This window comes from Strongylocentrotus purpuratus, unplaced genomic scaffold (assembly GCF_000002235.5).
Source record: "Strongylocentrotus purpuratus isolate Spur 01 unplaced genomic scaffold, Spur_5.0 spur5_scaffold_5, whole genome shotgun sequence".
Classification (NCBI taxonomy): domain Eukaryota; kingdom Metazoa; phylum Echinodermata; class Echinoidea; order Camarodonta; family Strongylocentrotidae; genus Strongylocentrotus; species Strongylocentrotus purpuratus.
The window spans coordinates 3,479,318-3,500,300 of record NW_022145611.1 but is presented as its reverse complement, the minus strand read 5'-3'; the positions used below and the strand labels follow the sequence as shown (position 1 = coordinate 3,500,300).

Genomic DNA, 20,983 nt, shown 5'->3' with positions numbered 1-20,983 from the left:
AATGATAAAAGCTAGGGTCTACAAAATAGTATAAATGCTAACTGAGTCTGATACACATTATGTACCTTTTTCATGTTTGCAGATCATGCATATTTCTTAATGTAAACAATTGCACAAGTCAAAACTAAAACATTCTACATGAACTTCAATAATTTCATTAACACATTAGAGGATATTTTCAGTTTCCAATATAGATGTAGGAGGTGTATTATCTTATCTACAATGCGACTGACTCCATACCTGATCCGACAACAGGGTTACTTCCATTCTATTGTGAAGAAAAACAGCTTTCTCCTCCTCCAGCCCAGGACTAACACCTCTCCTGGCTCTATAGACAAGAACATAAGAGAGAAAGAGTGAGAGAGAGAAAGAGAGAGACAGAGAGAGTGAGAGAGAGAGAGGGGGGAGAAAGGGAGAGAGAGAGAGAGAGAGAGGGAGAGAGAGGGAGAGGGAGGGAGAGAGAGAGAGAGAGAGAGAGAGAGAGAGAGAGAGAGAGAGATGGTAAATAAAGACTTTAAATCACATCATTACCGTACTCCCTCCCACATCAACAATTTCCCCACTTTTCTCCCCCAAATACCAATGACCTTCAATAGTTCTAATTTTTCAATCTGTATTTCTCAATTTAAAACTCAATGTATAGTTTGTTAAATTTGACCTCCCCCCCCCCCCCCCCCCCCCCAAAAAAAAAAAAAAAAATAATAATAATAATAATAATAACAATTAAATAAATAAATAACAAAAATGTAAAGACCATGTTAGATTATTGTAGGGCATCCTAATCTTTAAAAAAAAAAATTCATGAATACCAAGATACTGACAATTCTACACTGAAGCTTTTAACCATTGTTGGAAATATTGTTAACAAATGAAGGATGAAAAATTATTCAGATTGTTTGTGAGTAAATCATAAAAAAATCCCTTGAAAAATCCTTTCAAGGGGGAATTATTTTGCTTCGTTAGAGGGTTTTTAATGGGATAATTGATGACAGACAGCAATTAAGAGGATAACTAAAATCTGGATAACTAAAATCTGGATTTTTGGCCTCTGTGTAACACCGCCTAATGTATCCAACAAAGTTTCATTCCAAGTATCCATTGTAAATTGCACAGGGCATACATGTAAATTGCACAGGGCATACATGTAAATTGCACAGGGCATACATGTAAATTGCACAGGGCATACATGTAAATTGCACAAGGCATACATGTAAATTGCACAGGGCATACATGTAAATTGCACAGGACATACATGTAAATTGCACAGGGCATACATTTAAAATGGACAGGGCATACATGTAAATTGCACAGGGCATACATGTAAATTGCACAGGACATACATGTTAATACAAGTACTGGTACTTGTAGCCTCCCTGTACAATCTTACTCTATATGAAACAAATAAATGAGATAAACATGTATCCCTTGAAAGTCAATGTCAACATAACAGAGTACAAGTAGCATGAACTGGCCATGCTTCAACTAAAAACATTGTATGTTTGCCTATGAGTGGCAATACAAACACGTGGTGGATGGATGCTGCAGCACCTTTCCTGATTGTGAGGTACCAAAGGACGTCACAGAATACAGCAGCTTAATATAACCAAGTAGATAAATGAGTCATCTTATGAAGAAAATCAGAGCACATTCAATGACTCAACCAAGAGTAAGCAATACACTGACTAGCTCTCTCATGTACAGTTAGGCTATTAAGTGAGAAGGAGATGATATTAGAACTTAGAGAATGATACCCAACATGGGAGAGAGCCATCAGTCCCTTCTCTACATGTACTGTATGTAGTATGTAAAGTGCACACGTGTATGTACGTTGTCCTTTCACAGATGTGTCATCATAGTGTCATCAGCTTTCTCTCTTCCACTCTCTCTCTCCCTCTATCTCTCATACAGTACAACCCAGGGTAGCATATTGAGATCCCATCCTACATAGTCATTCATGTACTACACAGTGCATGAAAGTGCACTGGACATAACTACAATGCAAATGCTCAAAAGTGCATGTCTATTATTTATTTGTTGGATTTTATTTTATTTTTACATGCAATAATGTAATTCACTGCAGCCTCCTACCTTGTTCTCTTCTTTCTTGTGTTTTCCATTTCTCCATTTCTCATTATGTGAAACAATACCGGAAATAGTTTTCCGAATCATAAGAAATCTCCATTGACACAACTTAGAAAGCACCTTATACTACGTAAGGTATCTGCTGAAATCAGTGGAATGCTGTACAGATCTTTTGGCATGGATTTATAACAAAGTGAAAATATCTCAGGTCATAACACTGAATACTCTGTCAATAGATTAATACAAAGGTACTGTCACGAGTTAAGGTCGGTATAACAGTGTATTAAATGTAGCATGAACTTCTCTATTCTACATTTCTTTTATCAATCAACTACACCTGTACGTTGCACTTCTCTGCCTTTTTATAACATAGAGTACCGTGCACTCAGCAGACTCTAGTCTAGATGCATACAGTACATCAGTAGTCAGTACTTGAAACAGAGCCATCTCATTTTTACAGTCAGTCTCATGCACATACCGGTAAACCTTTCCAGGTGCATAGGTGCGCTTTAGTACATATAATGGGTGTTTTAGAATAGGATCAATTTGTAATTGTTTTCCTCTACTGAACCTACAACTACATACAAAATATACATGTATATCACAGTACAAGCAGGACAATCCTACAGAACAAAAGGCTCAAAGCCTGACAACAAACACATACTTACTTTCCCATACTCAACAACAAAGGATTCACCTCAGAACAAAACCAACACTATCTCCTCAAAAATGTTATTCCAGATGGACTTTTGCATGAGTGCAACTATCAACTGGTACAGACCAAACAATATTCCTGAAGTCTCGCTATCCTGCAAATGCGCTCTCTCCAATTAGTAACTGTCCCACTCTGTATGACTGCAGCACTACCAACGCTGTCCTTGATCCAATCACCCTCAACTCAAGACTAGCTAATGCCATTAACACCAGTTTAAGCCCTATACTCTCATTTGCCTCAAGCCTGTGGCTATGTATCATATCCTTGTCTAATCGTCACCCTCTTGTAAAGAAAAGTAAACTCAAAACAGTCATGCTGGCATGCTCAGCTAGCTTCCCTCAACTTTGGTGAAACACCTAGAGTATTAATGAGCTTCCTACATAACGGTGCACACCCATTTGTAACAACTCTAATGAAAACAGGTACCCATGTAAGTTGCGAAACCAAAACCGTTTGCGACATAAAGCTGACATCGTCGACCTTAGGGTCCATGCTTACATGAAGCTTTCATGAACTGTAAATGACAGCAATATTCAAGGCAGGCAAACGACTTTCACAAATATCCGAACTTCATTGTTGTGTCAGTTGAATATACTTTGCAGCATGAAACTTTTCATGGAACTGAATGACTTGCATGCACGAAATGTTTGCAAATTACATGTACGGTACTACAGAGTATGGTGTATCAGGTGGAAGTTTCAGGTTTTATGATGATCTTCCAACATCCAACTCACAGAGAAAGACCGGAAGCTGGAACGTGAAATGAATATACGAATCACAGATTTATAACCGTTCCATGGAACTGCGGTCTTATTTATTTTTTTGTTAAAGGGGGTGGGGAGGGGGATGGGGAGGTGCAGGTGGGGGAGGGGGAGGTGGGGAGGGGGAGGTGGGGAGGGGGAGGTGGGGAGGGGGAGGTGGGGAGGGGGAGGGGGAAAGGGAGGGGGAGGTTAACATTAGGTTCTATCCACACTTCTCTCAATCTATTAGATTATAGTGCAGACTTTACTGTTACATTGTATGTTTGTTAACAGAAAAAATACAGGTAAATTGGGTGTAATGATATGGTCTCGGCATGATTAGGCCCCCCCCCCCAAAAAAAAAATCATTTGGTTGTCCTCGGCCGCCCGCATCGGGCCGCTCATATTTTTTTTTTTTAATTCATTTTTTTGGGGGGGAGGGGGGGAGCAATCTTTAATGCCAAACATACCATTTTATGCATTTGCAAGGATCAAAATGTGTCCCGTTGCCAGTTCGGTCTTTTCAGTACGCAATTAGGTATTTATTAAACTTGCCATTTTTATTTTTCTATGTCAAAATGCCGTTCATTCAAATCAGCTTCTGAGCATTCTTAAACTCATTTTAAAGCCCATCTGTACTAGTTTACAGGAGGGATTAGACCACCCTGCAAGGTCACTGGACAGATCAAATCAGCTTTCAGTTGATATAAGATAAAGAGGATCATGGGGGACCAATGGTCACCGATTAGGCATTGTTTGCTAAAGGGCGCAAGTACAAAAAAAAAAAAAAAAAAAAAAAAAATCCGCCCGCCTGCCCCTACTCCAGAAAAGCAATCAAGGACAACCAAACAATTTTTTTTTGTTGGCCTTATGAATAATGTAAATTTAGATGCTTTATTTTATAGAGTTTCAAAATATTTAAAAAATCAAATGGAAACAAGCTTCTAAAGTAATGAATATGTAACAATAACTTTTTGCATCCTCACCCCATCGCTATAATGAAGAGAATTGATTGACGTGCGAGATAATATCCATATCAATGGGTAAACTGGTTCAAAATGTCCGCACTCAGGAAATTCTCATTGATTGTGTAGTGGATGAACATAATGTAGATGTGGCTACTCAGGTCTAAAGACACAGAGCCCTGGAGAAGATGTTTACTCAAGCCTGTTAATTCAGTTATCAATTTGCATGGTGATATTGAGTCATGCTATCATGGTTAGTAGATAATAAGCTTGTTCATCCTAGCATGCCTGATGCATGCTTAAACAGGCACATTGCATACAATGAGCTAATGTATGGAGGGAGGGCCGTAATGACCACAAGGGTATTCAACCCATCATTCGCTATGCATCACCAATGTATAGGCCTTCATTCCAACATTCATTCATGTACAGTAGGAATAGGAGCTTGTATACACAGTACATGCAGTACACACTGTCAAGATGTAATGTACACTTGCATATATCTACATGTACAGTATGTAATGTACTGTATGTATAGTGTATATGGTAAACATTTAAGTATTCACAAAGGAATATACTCATAATGCATGTGAACATTATATGTTAAGTGAAGAGAATATAAAAAGAATGACCGACATGGAAGTGCAATCACAGGCCTCTATGTGGAAAGCAATTTTCAGGTGTGACGCCGCTGACTCGCAAAACTGTTTAACGATGACATTTTTTTACATTATTAAAAACGCTTTACATTTCTGTATCTTATAACACAGAACTCAGTGAATACGTGTGAGACCTTTGCTGTGTGCAGTGGCCATTTATTTACACAAAATGAAGAAGAAAAAAAAGTAGTGGATTTTTGTTTTGTTTGCAGTGCTCAGCAGTTTTACCTGGGCATATCTGAACAAGCCTTTATGCAGTACAAAAACATCACAATGTTGATGCTCTTTATGTACCGAAAACAGAGGTAAACACAAGTATACAAAAACTGTACGAATAGTGTTCATAAATCTTGAGGGTGTTTATGAAACCAGTCTGATTGCAAGTCTGGAGTTACAGCTCTCATAACATGGACACTGAGGTCAACCTCATTTGAAACCAAAAGTAAGCTATATCCCTCCTCTCTACAGGATCTGAAATAATTATGCTGCATGATCTCATGCTAAAACCTAGTAACATATCAGCCTTCAATGTACAATCAATGTACACTATACATGCCTGCTTTCATATCCCTGGCACATCTAGCCATCACACACTGTTTTTAATTTTAACATAACATGTATTACATCACAGGCAATTAACAAAGGAGTTCCAGTAACACCATGATTTGCTACAGTTTTCTTTTCCACAATCCACATTAGATTTGAATATATCAATGCAGTGTCAAAAACACAAAATTTACTAGTACTATCTACATGTACATGTATCACTGTCAGGACACACTGTATATTTTTCAAGCCACTGACAGAAATTTGTTTTCACATTCAGTGCAGAAAACACAATTACAAATAGGTAAATGTTTCTTTCCACACTTACATGTATACATATCATACGTACATGTATAAATGAAGCTTATTCTATCTTTCCAAAGTGTATTTTTTTTACAAACATTTATAATATGAAAGAACTTTAAATATTGATATTACATGGAAGTTGAAATTAATCAATGTACATGTACATGTACATAAAACGGCATATACACTGTACATGTAACAAGGGGAAGTACTTCACTTTTGCAATCTACACCTTCCTTATCACATACTGCCATTCACTTTCAGTACATGGTCTTATGTAGCACTAGAAACCCTTGATCAATCTCAGATGAGAGACATTCATTCCATATTAACACATTTCCTGTTGTTCACAACCAGCCTTTACTCATATTGTTCACTAACAAGCAAATTGCTCTGCTATACACAGCAAGGCAGGTGAAAATCTGGGTGTTTGGAATAGAGAAACCTAGCAGCATCTGAGCTTCTCTCTCTCTCTCTCTCTCTACTTTTGATCCAAGTTACAATGTACAACTTTCCTATCGCTTTCGTACTAATTATTTATTTCTGAATATAATTACATCAATTTCTGCATTTTTCTCAGACAGACATATATAATTTGAAGTCTTCATTCCTGGAAACTATACACTGTGCATCTATCTACATTACATGTACGTGAAAGTTTGTTTGATTCTGTGAATTTATTTTCTGTCATTTCCAGATGGAGATGATAATAACAAAACCCGTTATTTTAATATATCAACATTTCTATAGATCAATTCCAAACCAGTACGGATTAACCCAGCTTTACAGATTATTCAAACCTGACCTATATTAAAGATAAACTCCAGTACTGGTAAAAAAAAAAAAAAAATTCTCACAGAATCAAACGAAACTTACACTGAATGTTCAAGATTACAAATAAATGACATGTGCCAAACAATTTTGGAAGAAAATGTATACTGGCTGAGTAATGAGCATAGAAAGACAAGGAAACCAAGGTAGTACCATCCCCGACACGATGTGTGTTGTCCCATATATAGCTTTCTATGTGAGTGTTTGTTACTTTACCAAGACTCGGTCAAATTTATTATGATTTTGATGACTCCAGAACCTTGCAGTGCACACCAATACTTACATGCTACATGATCAACTGTTTCTGATCCTTTCACACCTTTTCTTTCACAATGCAATCGCATTACCAGTACTAAAGTTTAGCTTTAAGGAGTAAGGTGAAAATCTCTGAAAGAACAATTATTTTTGTCTAAATGATATAAAAAGCATCTCAGAGCAGTTTTTCAACATTTCAAAATAGATTCTCGCTGGATTCAATGACAGAAAAATTTAAATAATTTAAAAAGTTTCTTCCATTTGCAAGATCTAGTTTTATTTTTAATATATAGATTTTCAAGTTTTACATGTACATGCAGGTATGGGCGAATGCTCCATTTTCCCTATTTCGGTTAAAACAAAACTGGAAGACCAAAAGTTATAATTCAGGGGCCCAGAAAGCACTGGACTCTATAGGTTACTAACCAGCTCTTAACCATAACCCATTATGCGCATTTATACTGTCAAATACCTCATTTCAAAAGATGACAATGTTTTGCGCTTCCGTTTACACTTGAGCTAAAACATCACAGACTGAAAAGCTCAGTGATTTTTTGGCGTGACTTGGTTGGTAATGCGCAAGTGCGGTTTTCCTAACCTTTGACCCTGGCCCTGCCATTAAATTGGTAAAAATCCAGAAGTGCTGGAGGTCACGTGCCAAACAACGCGATTTTTCAGCTGCTACCATTTACATTACCAAACATCACGCGGACATTGAAACAATTCACACTCCGGCTTGGAATGTTACTGGTTTGCCATCTTTGGCGGAGGGTAGTTACCTAGCAATCATCACTGAAAGATCGCGGTCAGGCCCCGGTTTGGCATCTTTTGGCGTGTTTGGTTGCAAGTGTAAATGGCCCTGACATGAAATCAACCTAGCCTGGAGCAACAGTTGCAGGAGCAAATGTCAAGCCACTACATGTCTCGGTTTTTCTACTTGCACGTCCACCGTTTTATTGTAAATAATAGACTTCATGCACTGCCACTATGCCAGCACGTTGCACGGACATCCCAGTTTAGCTGTATGATAGCTGCCATCAGGATTATATCTACAAGTAACAAGTATTGCATGCTGTATACAGGCACAGCGGAGCACCCCAATTACCGTGCGATCGACTCTCGTCCAGTAAACATCATTTGCATAAAATCAACAATTGTGTACCGATCGATGCGAAAAAAAGTAAACAAATTTCGAAGACAAATTCTTCATTAATGTGATGAATATCACCAATCAAAGCTACTAAATCGAGTATTTAATAAATTTGCAAGACACTCGTGTGTATAAAAAGAGTTATTGATGCACAGAAAATGTGAAATTTAAGGGATAGTTTTGACGAACAAAAACGAAAAAAATGAGATACAAAATCACCGTAAAATTCACCATTTCTTTTAGAGCGAGAAAGAATTGCCTCGTATGAACAGAAAGAAAATTTAATAATCTCAATCCTTGTGAAATATCTCTTTTCATAGTTGCTTGATAGGGTCGTCTCAGAGAAAAACATACCCCAATGTCCGAATCTCATCGAACAAAAATAATCCTTCGTTGTCGCAAAATTGTTAGACCAGTCCCATACATTCAAATGTGTGTCATGTCTGAACCTCGCGTGTGCGTTGGCTATACATGTCTTGCCAGCCGACTGCACACGTGCACGCTAATGGCTCAGCTGTTTCGATCTGGCATGCACTGGGCCTAAGACGCATGCGCAGTACATCGCTGAGATCGATGACGTCATGTTCAATGAGTTCGCTGACTACAACTTTTAAAAATGAAGCCCCATGAAAAAGAACGTTATAACCAAAAAAAATACAGCGGAGAAGCGAAAATTTCGCCCATGTATGGATTTAACCCTAATGAATATTCATACCAAGTCTCTACTTCGTGCATTGCTTGATAGGGTCATCGCATTATAAAGTAGACGTCGTGTTTTTCGAGGGGCGAAGCTCAAAACACATTAATATCTCGAGTTTTATTCCATGGAATTTCGTATTTATTTCACTGACATAAAATTCATAATAATTTTAGTTAGTATGGAAAGTTTCATAGCGATATTGGCAGTAATAAAGGCGCAACGCGAATTTTAAGATTTGACATTCTAGCACACACATGTTCGGATTCACGCAGATGTCCGTTGGTTATTCAAATAGAACGGGCCGCTAATGATATGCAAATTGGGGTGCTCCGCTGTGCCTGTATATATCCCAACCTAATGTATACCAGTAAAAAAATATACAGTGTAAATATCAACTACAGGGGTCAAAATGTGTTATGCTTTAAAACATGTAATTCTTGGAAATGAATCATTAAGGGAGGAAGTCCATCGTGATATTAAGTTGGTTTTAATAGAAGCAGAAAAATGAGAGGAGGTCAGTGAAAGTCAGTGAAATATCTCATCAAAAATAAGAAAGTAATGAATTTTTTAAGTTGCGTACAATTAAGTGCATCAAAGTGCATCCTGAATATAAATATGTTTCTGTACAACCCATGTAGGGAAATTTTATGTACAGATCAAATGGAAGGGAAGCTTGCAAGGTACGTCACAGAGTCGCCAATTCGTGTATGATTGATTACAACTTCAAAATTCATTACTTTCTTATTTGTAATCAGAATTTGCTCAAACCTTTACTGACCTGTCTCTTTCATTTTTGTTCTGCTTCTTTTATTAGTGTTAAAACCAACTTAAAGGTAAAAACCAGTACTGGAAACGCCCCAATTTCAAGAAAATGAAATGGAAGCTCTTATTACCAATCATGTGAAAGAATATGTTCTGACTGATACATGATGACAAAATTTTTGCCGGGAAACCGCCTACTAATTGATATATTTGGTAAATTAGTTTATCTACATGGTCTGTGAGAGATAAACGCACGTGTTGCGCACATGTGCGTATAGTCCCATATACATCTTTCTGTGTACTACAGTTGGTAAAACGGTCTAACTCGAAAATCGCTGTTCTGAGAAAAATGACTTTGAAGTTTAGAAGTTTCAGCTTTTTTAGGAGATGGGTATAATCCATTTTTAGCAAAGGGACAAGAAGAAGCATATTAAACACTGATAACTGAAGAATTTTGTGCTTATTTGGGGTTTTAATTATAAAATAAATGAGATTTTTGTGCAGATAGACTGTTTAACAACAGCACATGCATACACTCCCACTACACATCATAATATGGTAAAATGGTCTATCTTCTAGAAAGACCATAAACACTATTGCCATACTACTAACTCGAAGATAGACCATTTTACCATCTGACAGCGATAATTAAAAAATCTCAATTCAGAAGGTTAAAAGGTTTATGTAAAAGATAGCTTGTTTTACCCCCAAACGATATTACCGGCAATGGGCTAACTCAGAGATAGCCCGTTTTACCATCAAATCTGAAGGAAAAATACAAAAAAGTACCAAGATAGCGGAAATTATCTCTAAAAGAAGACATGATGGGATTTTCTCGATAGCACCATTGGAAATAGCACCCTCACATTACCCGGAAAGTGAACTTACCTCAAAAAGTCAAAATTTCGAGTTAGACCATTTTACCATCTGACGGCCGCTGTGCTTGTAACTTTAAGAAGACTGGGCCATATTTCTTATCATTTTGATGATTCCAGAACCTTGCAGTACACACCAATACTTATATGCTAGATGATCAACCTTTTCTGATCGATTTCACAATGTTTCTTTCACAATGCAATCGCATGACTATAACTGGTCTTTAGCTTTAATATCAGTGTGGACCTCCCCTTTATGAAACAACCTTGAAGGTGAACTCATGCCAATCAACCAACATTCTAAATTAATTGTACATGTACTAGTGTCTGTTTGCAATGCCAACCACATACACTTCATTGACTTTAATCAGCGATAGTTCCAAATCCAAAGTCCTTTGTACACAAAAGTAAAAATTACTTTTTGATAAAGAGTTAAAAACTGCTGTGTGTAATGATATAATCTTTACATTTAGAGTTGAACTTGAACCCAAAGCAGTTCAGTGTTTACTTTTATGTATAGGTCTAGGTCTACGTTTATGCATCTATGCTGGTACTCGTCAAAAGCCTTTTCAGCAACAAGGATATTGTGGTGTGGTGTCTCTCATAGTGGTGTGGTGTCTCTCATAGTGGTGTGGTGTCTCTCATAGTGGTGTGGTGTCTCTCATAGTGGTGTGGTGTCTCTCATAGTGGTGTGGTGTCTCTCATAGTGGTGTGGTGTCTCTCATAGTGGTGTGGTGTCTCTCATAGTGGTGTGGTGTCTCTCATAGTGGTGTGGTGTCTCTCATAGTGGTATGGTGTCTCTCATAGTGGTGTGGTGTCTCTCATAGTGGTCAAAAATGAATTAGCTTTTCCTCCTCAAATTGGCAACAATTATTGGTTTTCCATTCTTTCATAGTTGCATGCATACTTTCTCTTCGCCGGTTCAATCGACGATACAACATGGAAGAATCGTTGTGGTAGGACGAAGACACCCCTTTTTCCCATCGAAGACTTCTTCAAATTATAATTTCAAGTTGATGGATCTACAGGTGTATGCCCAGAGGAGTCGAGCAACCTAGTAAGTCAATATTTTGAGATACTGTATGTCGCCCAACCCGCTGTTGGAATGTTTTTCGATGCACCATCCGAAGCTCTGACGCCTTCGGCATCGGCGTCGGAGCTTCCCCGAGTTACAGTTTTTCCATGAAAACTGTCAAAAAGTGTATACTAATATCAACGTGTTTCCAAAAAATACTCAAAAAATAACAAGAAAATTTACACAAATAGGTAATAAACATAACAACTTTTAACTCATGATCTTTTTTTAAACATTTGATGAATATTTACATCATTTTGGGTACCGATATGTTTTAGTGGGGTAGGTCTAGACTATCTCCGCGCCTGAGTTACGGGTCAAATTTTGGATAGGCTTCGGAACTAGCACTAGAATTTGTATTATCCTACCACCCCCCAAAAAAATACAAAAATGAATAGATCTCTAGATGAAATAAATAAATTAAGCATTGCCCGGCCTCACCGACTCACTCGAGAGCTCCGAGCTTGTTTGATCATTCATATATCTGCACCCATCACATCACCATCACTTTCAGATAGCCATAGCAAGATCAATGACAATCACAATAATTTAAATTTGTCTTTTTCTTGCAGTCACTTGATCACACTAAATTCATTACTTAGCTACCGTCAGAGGTCTAAACTGAACTTGTTACATCCATAATCACAATACATCAACATTTATAGATTATATACATAATTCGATCTACATACATTTACCGATAATGTGAATTTCAAGGTAGCCCTTCCACTTTGCCTTTGCTTTGGTGCGACGCAGTACAGTACAGGGCCAGTGGTAGAACATCAATCACACGCGTAACGTACACACACACATGCGATATCCACACTGAATGACCTCTATTTCAGTGGATATGCACCATATTCTGCTGTTAGACTGTACGGTACGTAATAACGTAACCGCACGGTATACGGCTCTGATGCGGCAAGGTAGAGTAGTGCGTTTGCGAGGTCAACATACAATACAAACATCGCAACTTTAAAAACAAAAAATTGTCTAGAGACCATGCGTGCTTTCTGTGGTTTTGCGGGCTTAAAGAGTTTACAAAAGTAGATTTTTCATTTTGTCACTTATGAATTTACTTTCATTCCGTCAGGCTAAACCAAGAAGCAGCGACCGGGAATTACAGGCCAACACAGGAATTGAGATCTACCGCTCGGTACCAACTCCGGGACGAAGCTCCCACGCCGATGCCGCAGCCTTCTTCACAGCTCAGCATCTCATGAAGCTACACAACAGCTACAACAGGGGACACCACCAGAAGCTGCTAGCTGTATGAGCAAAAGAGCAACACAGCCCTAAGGCGAAACAGCTTCAGTCAGAGAGTAGGCTCACACTTCCGTATTATACTGATGCTGTCGATGCTGATGCTGAACACCTTCTTCCCGTACGTACCAGATGATTGATGGTGATGATGATGATGATGATGATGATGATGATGATGATGATGATGATGATGATGATGATGATGATGATGATGATGATGATGATGATGATGATGATGATGATGATGATGATGATGATGATGATGATGATGATGATGATGATGATGATGATGATGATGATGATGCATGATGATGATTGATGATGATGATGATGATGATGATGATGATGATGATATCATTTCATCATAGATCTAAGTACTAGGCTAGGTAGACCCTAGACCGAATTTTCCGTCTCTTTCGTTCGTTAGCCTCTTATTGGGGTAGGGTCGGCTCTCTCTTTAGAGACGGAAACCGTCTATACACATTCCCTTGATAACGCCACGGCCATTTCAGGTCGTAGCGTTTTGCCCCCAAAATCCCCCAAAATGTCATTTTACCTCGTGCATTTTATATTGTAAATTAGGCCTAGATCTAGGCTATATTAATAAATCAGTTCCACTTACCAACTTGACTTAAATAATCAGTTTAATTGTCCCTTTTTAGGAATTTATGGGTCAAAATCGAAATCCATGTTGAAAAAGATTTTCAAAATGGATTTCGATTTTGACCCATAATTTCCTAAAAAGGGACTATTAAACTGATTATTTCAGTCAAGTTGGTAAGTGGAACTGATTTATTATAGCCTAGGCCTAATTTACATGTGGATATGCACGAGGTAAAATGACAATTTGGGGGATTTTGGGGGCAAAACGCTACGACCTGAAATGGCCGTGGCGTTATCAAGGGAATGTGTATAGACGGTTTCCGTCTCTAAAGAGAGAGCCGGCCGACCCTACCCCAATAAGAGGCTAACGAACGAAAGAGACGGAAAATTCGGTCTAGGTAGACCCTACTACTAGATGTACATGTAGATCTAGATCTATAGAATCTAATAATGTATTATCTTTTATGGCTATTAATTATTGTTCTAAATATGCAATGAAAGTATTGACAATTACAACTAACATCTCAATTTTAAATATAAGCGCATAAGTGACTAAATATTTCGAAAGTAAAAGTCAACGATGTACCACTAATGGCACTAGCTTGCAATTGCATATAGTCCATACCCCTGTCAGTGGTCCATACAGTCACGTAGGGGCGCGGGCCGCGCGCCGTTGCCTGGCTAGCCCATCCATTCCGCGACCATGCAGAGCTGCTGAGCTCGAGTCAGAGCTGATTCCACTGGCTGCATCATTTCCACATTTCTTTTATCTCTTCTGCATACAGGTAGCGATCGTTCTACTTGTCAACCAACCATGATCAAGTTTGTTTTGATGATCTCAAAATCTGGCCGGACATGCTTTGCCCGCTACTTTGAAGACGGGCAATTGAAAGCGAAAGACAGGGTTTTGCTGGAGTCCGATCTGATAAGAACAATCTTGGCTAGGAAAACCAAAGGAGTGAGTTTGATTATAGATCTATAAGTAGATCTATCCATAAAGTAAAAGTTTGAATCTTTAAGTTTTAGGAAGGTTTTACTTTAATGAAGTGCATCAAGAGTTGACACAGCGACTAGACTGAAAATGTCTGTCTCTTTCTTTTGTTAGCCTCTTATTTGGGTAGGGTCATTTAGAGACAGAAGCCAGGTGTAGGTCTCTTGTGCGAAGTTTACTGGCACAATATCGTGCCATTTATTAAAAATGCACCAACATTTTAAGGTTAATGCGTTCAAGGGTCTTTTTTCAGGATTTTCTTCGTCTAAATTCAACTCTGCTCTATGTTGAAATTCTTGCAGCCGTATTTTAAACTGTTACTGTGCATGAAGGAGGATGATTTGTTATGCTAGGCAGATCATTAACATAGATAACAAACAATATTGGACCAATGACACTGCCTTGTTTGCTGATGACAGGAGCCCATCAAGGAGACATCATCATCCCCATTGTCATCCCCATTGTCATCCCCATTGTCATCATCACTGGCATCATTCATAAGTATTGAACATCTACATTGTGTCCATTAATATTATTCTCATCCTCACCCTTTATCATTCATATTAAATTTGTGATTTGAGTTCATGATTTACTGATGTACATGTATGTGTAATGCCTAAAGGTTTGTTTTTATTTCTATGCAGTGTTCTTTCTTTGATTACCAAGACCTGAAAATCATTTTTCGTCAGTTTGCATCAGTTTTCATCATATGTGGTGTGGATGAGGAGGAGGTAAGGCAATCAAGAGATCATAAAGCCTAGCTTTCAAAGTTTCAAGGGTAAAAAAGGAAATGTCTCCAAAATCAAGAAAATTCTGGTCTAACCAAGTTAATCATATTTTTCAAGAATGGATTGATCCAGAAATGGAAAAGGTTTATAATATGTACCCGGTATACTAGGGCTTAATGCTAACAGGTGCCCAGAATCTAACTCTGGACCCTAAAATGTCAACATTTTCACATAGAATGTATGCATACTGACTCAAAAAAAATCTCCCTGTATTCTGTAACGCACAAAGCTCCACAATTATATTTGCATTGATTTACTCTTTACTGTACATGCCTGTGAGATGGCTTTATAAGCAGACCTTCTTAGTGTTAATCTTAGTAAGCTATGTGTTCCAATAGTGAATAAGTCACAGGACTATGAAACAATATTGATATCGAGTCAATTGTTTTTATCTCCCTTTGCAGAATGAAATTGGCATATTAGAATTTATTCAACTCTTTGTAGAAATATTGGACAGCTATTTTCCGAAAGTGGTGAGTAAACGGCTCAATTTGTCATGCATCCTACCAGTACAGGGAAACTACCCCTAGGACAACTACATCCAGATACTACCACTTAAAGGGCCACTCTAACCAGAGAGATGAGAGTTTAAATGGAGACCCCATCCAAGATGCCCCTTTGAAGAACTCCGCTTCACCGCGAGTCTTTTTTCCCCTACCGTAATCCCCCTCTGAGACTGCAGAGCTCGTAAATCTCACTCTGGAAATTGAGTGACACAGTACAGTGCAGTGATAGCACCCGGTGGTAGCATGTCCTCCCTTTCCACACACACTCAGCCCAGCGAGCACGGTGGCTTATGCATCGCCGGCCCCTCATCCAACAAATGCGCAGATATATAACACAATTTCATTTAGTTCTTTTGGGAGATAAACCTTTGGACTACCTTCCTAGCTATGTACAAATTGCGGAAATTTGCGGAAAATGTCAATAATCAGATGAGGAAATCATGATGATGAGAAACTAGCATTCACTCCAACTCAAGATTTCCTTGGTTGATTTCGCTGGTTCACATGGCTATCTCTTCAGTAGAGTTAGCCGAGCACAGCAAAAGCATGTTATAACCAATAGAAGGTTGCCTTGTGCCATATGTTGTGGATTCTGTATTTTATATGTTATAGTTATATAGACTCTTCACTGAGTATGACATCATTTTCTCGGTGACGCGCATGGCTTCAAAGTCTTTTTTTTTACGACCAAGTGTTTGGAGAGCTTAGGGAAGCAGACCGCGTTGCGTAACAAGTCGTAATATTTGGATTGCCAGAGGGCATCTGTGGTCTGATAAGGGCGGCTGTTGATGGATTTGATGGCTGAAGAGGGTTACATTACTTGTTGTTAAGCCAAGTTAATCTTGAATATCTTTCCCTCGCGAAATTCTTTTGAGACGGAATCTCCATTTAAACTCTCATCTTCCTGCTCTAACTTAACTAACATAGCCTTTTTTTTTTGATGAACGTATAGTCGTATACCCTTACTCATCTTAAGTCAATATGCATTTGAATGAATGTGTGAAATGACTTCAATTTTCTTTTTCTTTTTCTTCTTTTTTAAAACCCTAAGACACTGATATACCTATTTTGGAATCTATTCAATGATAGCTCAGAATGATTATTTCCATTAGAGTGATTTCTCATAATATAATGATATGTTTTATTTTTCTTCTTTCCACAGTCTGACTTCGATGTATCCTTTGAGACAACTTTGATTTAATTCAGATTTATTATTCAGGTAAGGGATGTAAACTTGAATACGTCTTCATGTAGTCATGATCTCAAATACTAAAATACCATTTAAAATGAGTTTTATTGGCTTCTATAAAAAAATGATAATGAAAGATAAGATTAAGGATTTTGAAGGTACACAAACTCATTTATATTCCATTGAATGGTAGTAAATGATGTAACCCAGCCTTTGAATGACTTGTATGCGTTAACAGAGCTTTGAGGCAGGCTTCCCTTTGTCCCCGATTCCATATGATTGTATAATACTTCTCAGTGCATGTAGAGAGATAGTCAAGTATAGGGGACTAATATTTTGTCCACATAGTTATTGGGCAGGTCCAGGGCATTTGCCTTCAATGTTTCCTCAGAAGCATACTCTTTGGCAATTGGAATGCAGTAAGTCAGGTGTCACTTCGAAGCAAAATAGTTGAAATAAGGAATTTTGTTAATGGTTAGTTGCAAAATTGGATCCGAATGGGAAAATAATGATGATTAGTCCTGTGTGTTAGTATACAAATATACAATAAATATGTATGTAACAATTTTGGTATCCTGTGCGTCAAGCTATTATAGATTATTAAATGAACGTTTGTAAAAAAATTATTTAATTTGAAAATTCCATTCACCTATTTCTTGTAAATGATCAAGGATTATTCTTGAATGATCAGTTATTTCATGGGGATACCAATTAAATTGTATTTTACCTGTTTATATGCTTGCGTATTCATCTATTTTGTTTTTGATGCTGTTATTTGTTTTATTATTACTAAACAGGGCCTCATGGAAACCACCAAATTGGTGATACATGTATGTGCCACCCTGTATAAATATCAGAAATAAATAAATAAATAAATGACACTCAAGAATCTAGCTAAAACTATTCGCATCAAAGAAACATCAAATGGTATACTATTGATGTTCCTTAAGCCCCAGTCCCATATAAAGCCGGACCAGCACGGACGAGCACGGACCACTCCGGACCATCCCGGACCATGGTCTGGGGTGATCCGGGATGGTCCGGGATGTTTTGTTCAAAAAAAGTGTGATGCTTTTAAGCTACAGTCCCATATATGTCCCGGACCGTCCCGGACCATCCCGGACCCCATCCGGGGTGATCCGGGATTCGGTCCGTGTTGACACCTTGTTGGCACCGGGGTGGTCCTGGATGGTCCTGGATGGTCCTGGGCGGTCAATAACTCACTCCCGGACTGCCACGGATCAACACGGACCGCCCCGGCGCCACTACGGATGACCCCGGACCCAGCACGGTGGCTACACGGATCACCCCGGATCAAACTATTGTCCCGGACCACCCCGGCAGTTTTTGACTGCAAAAACATCCGGGGTCGACTCCCGGACCGCCCAGGACCATCCAGGACCATCCAGGACCATCCAGGACCATCCAGGACCATCCAGGACCACCCCGGTGCCAACACGGTGTCAACACGGACCGAATCCCGGATCACCCCGGATGGGGTCCGGGATGGTCCGGGACGGTCCGGGACGTATATGGGACTGTAGCTTTAGTGCGAATAGTTTTAGCTTGTTCCGAGAATGAATCATTGTATATATTTGTTTTATATCCCTTCCACTTGTATCATTCCTTTGACACTTCTGTAATACCATGTAGCGTACTCACATTCACATCACAACCAAAAAAGAAATAAAAGAAAATTGCACGGCTCAAATGAAACATTGAAGGATGTAAATATGTTTAGCTGGCGCTATACAGGTACGGCAGTAGTGTAGTGCATAACTTTACTGCGGCTCACCGTGGGAGTTGCCCGTGTGGGGGCATCTTAAATCCTTTACGCTTGCTGAATTTTGCCGGGGGGGGGGGGGACGCTTAGTTCACTTTTCCCCGGGAAATGTGAACTATTTGTGACGACATTAATAAAAAGTGAACTATTCGGCAGGAAACATCTTTTCTAGTAAAACTATTCTTTTTCTTGTTGAGTACCGGTACACTCCTAATGCAACAATCTTACGATGAGGGATATAATAATAAATGATCAGTTACAATGCAAGTTGTTGTAGCCTTAATAAGAGATTCACAGGTCATGTTCAACCTGGAGAAGGTGCACATTATACTGGAGGAGATGCTAAGCAATGGTTATATTACAGAGACCAGAAAGAGCCATATCTTGTCCCAGCTACGTCTTATGGATTCCAACAGATGAAACCTATGGTGAAACCAACAGTGTCCAGTCTTCAACAGGCGAGCTGAGCTGTCAATGCTACACCTTATGGATTCTAAGATCCAACAGATGAAACCTATGGTGAAACCATCAGCGTCCAATCTTCAACAGGCAAGGCCGAGCTGTCCTAGCTAGGTCTTATGGATTCTAACAGATGAAACCGTGGTGATACCACCAGCGTCCAATCTTCAACAGGCAGGGCCGAGCTGGCCCCATCAGATGTATAGTTATTGTCATGGTGATAAACATTGTATCCTGAACATTTTAGTACTAGAAGGTGCAGATGCAATCGTCTTTTTTTTTTGGGGGGGGGGGGGGGGAAGGGTTTTTTATTTTTTTTTATTTATAGTCCAATAGCGAACAATATAGCCAGTTCAGGTATGAACAGATTATTGTTGACAGCTGGTCGGCACACCAACAGGCCCTGTAAAGAGAGTCCCAAATTGGCCAATCAAATTGGTTTGCAGCAGCTCAGATGATTTTATGTTCATCACTATGGGTAATCTATGAAAAAAAGAAAAGTAACTTAACATTTCTGTAAAATAAGACTTTTAAAGGTGCACACAATGGAATAATGTGGAAGTGAACACTCGTATCAGAGTATGTGTACATTTGCGCATTCTAGAAAGTAATCTGGATATTTTACAGGTTTACTGAAAATACTTTACCTGGGTAAAATAAAATGAAATTGTCATTTTTACACTGTATGATGCATGTACATCTATATGTGTGCAGGAGTGCACACATCAACAATTGCCCCAAACTGATTTTGGACCATTTTGATTTTTGTGTATGTGTGTCATTGTGCTGATGCACACATATGTGCATATACATGTACTTCATTTGGAACTATTTGTACCTAAGTTATTCCATCTTGCCTTGTATGGTTATGTAAGACATCTCTTTGCAGAGATAGTTTAAATAATAGATATTTAAAATTGTTCACAAAGTGGCTTTTAGATAAATGAAGGATGACACTGTAGGCTATGTTTTAAACAAATGTTACGGTGCTGAGATGATATACTATTGACTTGGGTCAGTTTTGTGGACTTTGGACAAGCTGTTCTTTAGATATTGTGTCTACAAATGTGATAAGAACTTATAATCAATGGTAGAGTATATAATGTACAGTGCAACGGTTTATGTATGGAAAGGTCCATCGGTCAGCCATTTTCAAGCTTTCACCAGCATGTATCTCGAATGTAAGAAAATATACAGAATCTCATAAAAAGAACAGTGTAATAACAACTCGTGCTAGGACAAGGTAATTCTTTTTTGTCTATTTTTTTTAAAACCTTGATAGTTTATTATAAATGTTCAGTATAGCAAGGTACTTTCCATGATGCCAATGCTTTGTTCACGGTCTACTTTACCATGTGTAGATTAATCAAAGTTTGCTGTAGATGATATGAAAATGTAATGGTGATATTCCCATTCTCAATGTTTTGTGACTTGCAAATGATGGACACTATGTATTCAAGACAGAAAGTGAAAGTAATGTTAAAAAGTTTAGAATGCCGCATTTAGAATTGTCATTCATTTTTCTCCTGTATAAAAGAACCGTCCATGGAACATTAATATTGTATTCAGAGTGTGTATGTTTAGGTCATCTTTGATCTACATTGTGATGTACAATGGAATAAAGAAATCATTATATGAGGGAGAGAGAGAGAGAGAGAGGGAGAGAGAGAGAGAGAGAGAGAGAGAGAGAGAAGGGGAAGGGGGAAGGGGGAAGGGAGGGAGATTGGAAGTATAACTTTC

General features: G+C 38.5%; 2 protein-coding genes across 8 annotated transcripts in view; one reads left to right on the top strand and one right to left on the bottom strand.

Moving 5' to 3' along the window:
* The window catches only part of LOC575508 (glutenin, high molecular weight subunit DX5), a 50,652-nt gene extending 38,136 nt beyond the window's left edge, over nucleotides 1-12,516 (bottom strand). For 2 of the 7 annotated variants that reach the window (XM_030998724.1, XM_030998727.1), the window contains exons 1-2: nucleotides 2,089-2,147; nucleotides 240-328 (exon numbers count right to left, since the gene is read on the bottom strand). In XM_030998724.1, the coding sequence (XP_030854584.1) occupies nucleotides 240-328; nucleotides 2,089-2,132 (133 nt within the window). In that variant the 5' untranslated portion in view covers nucleotides 2,133-2,147. Of the gene's footprint in view, nucleotides 1-239; nucleotides 329-2,088; nucleotides 2,148-2,750; nucleotides 3,102-4,523; nucleotides 4,655-12,353 lie in introns of those variants that run through there. The other 5 variants (XM_030998728.1, XM_030998729.1, XM_030998726.1 and 2 more) reach the window with 5 other exon arrangements.
* Nucleotides 12,517-12,541: 25 nt separating this feature from the next.
* LOC100892769 (AP-4 complex subunit sigma-1-like) lies at nucleotides 12,542-19,948 on the top strand. Its single transcript, XM_030998730.1, has 7 exons — nucleotides 12,542-12,587; nucleotides 12,755-13,045; nucleotides 14,313-14,485; nucleotides 15,163-15,249; nucleotides 15,711-15,779; nucleotides 16,975-16,986; nucleotides 19,082-19,948. Exons 3-7 carry the CDS (start codon nucleotides 14,342-14,344, stop codon nucleotides 19,202-19,204), a joined length of 435 nt encoding a protein of 144 aa, XP_030854590.1. The 5' UTR covers nucleotides 12,542-12,587; nucleotides 12,755-13,045; nucleotides 14,313-14,341; the 3' UTR covers nucleotides 19,205-19,948.
* Nucleotides 19,949-20,983: the final 1,035 nt, after the last annotated feature.

What these genes read in the sequence shown, in the direction of transcription:
- LOC100892769 (XM_030998730.1), top strand. Translation starts at nt 14,342, where the DNA reads ATGATCAAGTTTGTTTTGATGATCTCAAAATCTGGCCGGACATGCTTT. An exon ending in TGGCTAGGAAAACCAAAGGA is followed by an intron (nt 14,486 to 15,162) that starts GTGAGTTTGATT and finishes ATTTCTATGCAG; the next exon opens with TGTTCTTTCTTTGATTACCA. An exon ending in GTGGTGTGGATGAGGAGGAG is followed by an intron (nt 15,250 to 15,710) that starts GTAAGGCAATCA and finishes CTCCCTTTGCAG; the next exon opens with AATGAAATTGGCATATTAGA.